This window comes from Aegilops tauschii, chromosome 3 (genome assembly GCF_002575655.3).
Source record: "Aegilops tauschii subsp. strangulata cultivar AL8/78 chromosome 3, Aet v6.0, whole genome shotgun sequence".
Classification (NCBI taxonomy): Eukaryota; Viridiplantae; Streptophyta; class Magnoliopsida; order Poales; family Poaceae; genus Aegilops; species Aegilops tauschii.
The window spans coordinates 16,443,367-16,448,831 of NC_053037.3; the positions used below are offsets into that span (position 1 = coordinate 16,443,367).

The 5,465-nt window shown below is 51.9% G+C and overlaps 1 protein-coding gene across 1 annotated transcript; it reads right to left on the reverse strand.

Annotated features, from left to right (window-relative positions):
* Positions 1–2,241: 2,241 nt before the first annotated feature.
* LOC109756979 (endo-1,4-beta-xylanase 1) lies at positions 2,242–4,770 on the reverse strand. Its single transcript, XM_020315810.4, has 2 exons — positions 3,863–4,770; positions 2,242–3,613 (listed from the first exon to the last, which is right to left on the reverse strand). The coding sequence occupies exons 1-2, from the start codon at positions 4,667–4,669 to the stop codon at positions 2,495–2,497; spliced, it is 1,926 nt and encodes a 641-aa protein (XP_020171399.2). The 5' UTR covers positions 4,670–4,770; the 3' UTR covers positions 2,242–2,494.
* Positions 4,771–5,465: the final 695 nt, after the last annotated feature.

Consider the following 5,465-nt stretch of genomic DNA (forward strand, 5'->3'; position numbering starts at 1 on the left):
TGCATATTAATAACCCTCTGATTATGAACATGAATATGATTTGTGAGTAGTTACGTTTGTTCCTGAGGACATGGGAGAAGTCTTGCTATAAGTAGTCATTTGAATTTGGTATTCGTTCGATATTTTGATAAGATGTATGTTGTCTTTCCTCTAGTGGTGTTATGTGAACGTCGACTACATGACACTTCACCATTATTTGGGCCTAGGGGAAGGCATTGGGAAGTAATAAGTAGATGATGGGTTGCTAGAGTGACAGAAGCTTTGTAAGGGGCTGATTTGGATCCATATGTTTCATCATATGGTTAGGTTTACCTTAATACTTCTTTTGTAGTTGCGGATGCTTGCAAGAGGGGTTAATCACAAGTGGGATGCTTGTCCAAGGAAGGGCAGTACCCAAGCACCGGTCCACCCACATATCAAATTATCAAAGTAATGAACGCGAATCATATGAGCATGATGAAAACTAGCTTGACGATAATTCCCATGTGTGCTCGGGAGCGTTTTCCTTTATATAAGAGTTTGTCCAGGCTTGTTCTTTGCTACAAAAAGGATTGGGCCACCTTGCTGCACCTTGTTTACTATTGTTGCTTGTTACCCGTTACAAATTACCTTATCACAAAACTATCTGTTACCGATAATTTCAGTGCTTGCAAAGAATACCTTACTGAAAACCGCTTGTCATTTCCTTCTGCTCCTCGTTGGGTTTGACACTCTTACTTATCGAAAGGACTACGATAGATCCCCCATACTTGTGGGTCATCAGCGAGCAGAGGAGAATAGCGGCGCGGGGGGGGGGGGGGGGGGGGGGAGGAGGTGAGGTCTAGGGTTGCCAGCGGGGTCGAGGGGGGTTTCTTATGCCTCTGGGTAGCCGGGGGATCGCCCGTCACGATCCCTGATGAACAGAGGAAGGAGGGACGAGTGGGGTGGGTTGGGCTTGGTGTAGTGGCCAGCTGGCCAAGGCCGACGGGGGGAGGAGGGGCTTTCTTTTTTTTTCTTTTTTACATTTATTCTTTTCATTTAGCATTTTCTTTTAGCTTGCAAATGTATTTTGTAAAATGTGGGACTTGGCCACATAAATACCTTGCATTAGCTAGCACTGCCACAAAAAGTTTGGGAGGCTTTTGAGTTTGTTTGAATTTTTCACAAATGGAAATGCATTTAAATTTGTTGTTCTAGCCACTGTTTTATTTATTTGAGTGCATTTAATATTTTATAAAAGTGTGGTTTCTTCACCAGTATTACCTATGAATTATTTGCCACAATTTGTACTTTTTTTAGTTTTGTCATTTTGAAAACTTTGAATTTTGACTTTAATTTAAATTTGAATTTGATCCGGTTTGAATCAAAGTGATTTCTAGCAACAGTAAAAGCGATGATCTGACATCATTAGCAGGGGATTACTGTAGCTTAATTATCCGGACGTCACACTCTTCTAATATAGGAGTAGGTCGCACTCCACAGAAGAGATTAACCCTACTTTAACATGGTTGAAAAGTGTCAAGCTTATCGACATACAATACGCACCTTGTCACCCTATTATTTTTGTTGTTTTCACGACAACAAAACTAGTCTGTGTTAAAAATGGAACCCCGATAGCCAGCGAAAGTTTGTTGTAAGGCATGGCAATTGCAAACGTCTTTTATGATAAATTCTTGTAAAATGCTTGGCAATTTGTTCAAAACACATGGCAACTTCTGCCAACCAGTGGATTTTGATGCAAAAATTGCCGTGTTCACTTGAAAGAATTATCATGCTTCCAACACATAAATTGCCTTGAAAAACGATCTTTTTACCATGCACCCCCAACAAACGTTTGTTGAATAACTTTACCCTAAAAATGAAGCTACATTTTTTCTTGGAAAGGAGGGAAAGCATTCAGTACCATGTTCTATAAGGGTGTGACTAGATCTTAGTCTACTGAGACTTAACCAAGTCTCAGTCAGGTGACATTGCATAAAAAACAAAGAAAAATTTAAGAAAATTTTGCAGGGATCTCCACGTAAGATCTCACGAATATAACACTCACTGAGACTTGATTAAGTCTCAGTCGACTGAGATTTAGGAACCCCATTTCTATAAACGAGGATTTACAAGCTCGTTGAATAACATTACCATAGAAAAATGTCCGTCTGCCATACACCCCCAACAAACGTTTGTTGAATAACATTACCCAATAAATGAAGCATAGGAAGCCTACCATTTTTCTCGGAAAGGAGGGAAAGCATTCAGTACCACTTTCAATAAAACGAGGAATTACTAGCTCGTCAATTTTATTCATTCATTTCCGTTAACTTTAACCAATACAATACCATAATTACTCTCTCTCATAAGTACAATATATACCCAAATGTAGAAATGCAAAACTATAGTTGTTGTATGTGGTACAATTCCTTTGCCGATCCCATTAGATCAAATTAATGTGTGCTTGTATGTGTGTATTAGTATCAGTAGTATAACTATACTCGGATATAATAACCGTAGTAGGTAACCGTTGTCACACGTCCATGTCCAGCACGAGAGGCGTGTCCCCCTTCTCGACGCTGAAGGCCTTGTGCATCTTCCCCGTGGCCGTCGCGAGCTGCACGACGTACGAGCCGTGGTACCCCCTGAACTTGAAGTTGCCGTCGCTGTCGATCTTCCCGCGCGCGTGCGACGTCCACTCCTGCCGCAGGTTGATGAACCTTTGGCCGGCGTCGTTGATGGTGCCGTCGGAGTTGACGAGGCAGGCGTCCTGGCGCCACATGTGTCCCTGCATGAACCCCCAGAGCACGACGCCCTCCACGGCCGGGTGCGCGTACGCCTCCCGGAGCACCACCTCGAGGTCCTCGGCACGGAGGCAGACGTCGGACTCGCACACGTCCAGCTCGGTGAGCCAGACGGGCAGGTCGGTGGTGGCGAGCTTGTCGAGCGCGTCGCAGATGATCTCGCCGGCGGGGTTGGTGACGTGGCCCTGCAGCCCGATGCCGCCCACGGGGGCACCCTTCTCCATGAGCGCGTTGACCTGCGCGATGTACTTCTCCGGGGTGGCGTTGGGGTCGCCGCCGCCCTCGACGTTGTAGTCGTTGACGAAGAGGGCGGCGCCGGGGTCGAGCCTGGCCGTCTCCTTGAACATGAAGGCGTTGATGTCGTCGCCGAGGCGGTCCTGGAAGAAGGTGCCGTGGAGCATCTCGTTGTTGACGTCGTAGTGCGGGAAGCGGCCGGCGTAGCGGGTGAGGAGGCTGGTGAGGCGGCCCTGGACGGCGGCGGTGAGCTGGTCGTTGGGCAGGTCCTTGACCCACTTCTGCACCATGCGGTCGACGGCCCAGAAGATGCAGTGGCCGCGCACGGGCTTGCCGTGGCGGTCGCAGAAGTCGAGCAGCGCGTCGGGGTCGGCGTAGTTGAGCTGCCCCTGCACCGCCTCCGTGTGGTACCACTTGAGCTCGTTCTCGAACACCGCCCAGTCGAAGTGCTTGGTGAAGTAGTCCACGAACGCCGGCTCCTGGATCACCGCCGGGTTGATGCACGCGCCGAACGCGAAGCTCGTGTCCATCTGCATCACCCGGATCGACGCCCCCGACACTGCCGACGACGCCCCGGCGCCGGCGAACTTGAGCACCACGTCACGCTTCCGCACCTACGTACGTACGTCCATGCACGGTCCTCATGAGTCATGGCGTTACGTGTCAACCGAAACTGACATGTGTCGTGAGTTTGGTGCCACCGTGCCAGTACATACATTTATGCAGTTTGGTGCCAAGCTAGCTTACGTGTCAACCAAAACATAGAAAAATATTGTACACCTACACCTACGGTAGCTTGTTTGCTAGTAGTAAATCTCTATCAGTTTGGAGTGATAGATGGTGCGATGTGAGAGGTCACTCACCTTGTCAGTCTTCTTCCTGAGCTTCTTGAACCGGGCCTTGCGGTCCGTGGCGAACACCTGGAGATCCATCACCTTGACGTCGACGCCGGCGGGCGCGCCCTGGACGTGCACCGCGGCGCCGGACGCGGGGCTCGCCTTGAGCCGGAACACGCCCTTGATCTCCGTCCACTTGCCGGCCTCGGCGCACACCGCGCCGCCCTCCACCACCAGTGCGCACTCCTTGCCCTCGCCGTCCACGCGAATGTTGACGCGCACCGCGTGCTCCCCGGCGGCGCCGTCGCCGAGGCCGATCCACCCGGCCACCCGGTACGTGACGCGGGGCTTGAGCGTGCCGGCGGGGATCGCCTGGCAAAGGCCGTCCTCCTCGCCGCCGCGGCCGGCCGCGAGAATGTACCTGCCGCTCGGCCTGTACCCGTCCTCCACGTCGTTGATGGTCTCCGTGGGCACCTTCTCCGGCTCCTCGTGGCGCACCGACAGCTCCGTGCAGGACCCCAGCGGCGCCCACCCGGCGAGCCCGTCCTCCAGCGCGCTGTTCCGGATCACGTTGGCGTCGAACACCACCCCCTGAGCGCAGCTGCAGGCCATGGTGCTAGCACGAGGAGGCAGTGGGGGAGTGTGCTTGTCGTCGGTGGCAGGTGGTGCGGTGGTGCGGTGAGGCTGAGGAGGGATCGCGGCGGCCGGCCGTATATAAAGGGGGAAGGGTCGGCCATCGAGATCACGGCGAAATAGCTCGAAAGCGCACCGAACGCCGGTCGCAAAATATTGGAGAAGCTCGAAGCAACCACCACTCCTCCACAGACCATGCATCTTTTCCCCTCTCTCCCCCCCTCTCTCTCTCTCTCTCTCTCTCTCTCTCTCTCTCTCTGCTTTTGAGTAACAGTAAAGCTTGCGCAAGGCCTGGCGAACTAGAGACCAGCCGCGACTGGCGTGTGGGGCCGGGCGGCGTCCCGGGCCCGCGTGTCAGAGGGACGGCCGGGCGGCTGTTGGATCTGATAGGCTGTTGTTTGTGGTAAGCATGATGATGATGATTACAGGCACTACCAGAAGCACTCCTTTTCTTGGCTTTGGGAAGAGACAACTAAAAGCGGTGCTTGGTGGCCCAAACACATGCATATTTCAGGTCGATCCATCACGGTTTGGACCAATCGGGGCTTAGATTCTACATCAACTTTCCGTCGTAATTCCAGGACATTATATATCCCTAATCCTTGATCTTAACTGGACTGTGCAGCAGCCACTGAAACCGACACCAAACTCAGTAACTCAACGCACCGTCAAGCGCCATTTGCCTACCATCAAATTGCCAAGAGTACCTAGCTAAGGCATTATTAAACGAAGAGAACAACAAGAGGACGACATTGGCATGCAACAGAATGCAATGCAGAGGGCCGGCGGCAGCAACGTTGGACCTGTACGTACGTCCATAACGGCGGTGGGATCGAGGAGGATCGGCGAGACGGCGACGCGCCCAACTTGCAGCCGCCCCACCGCCGCGAAAACATGGCGGTCGACGGCGGCGACGATAATGGACCATACATCGGCCGGTCGGTCGGTTTAGGCGTACGAAATCGGATTACAAAGCTTCAAGACACGAGCATCGCCC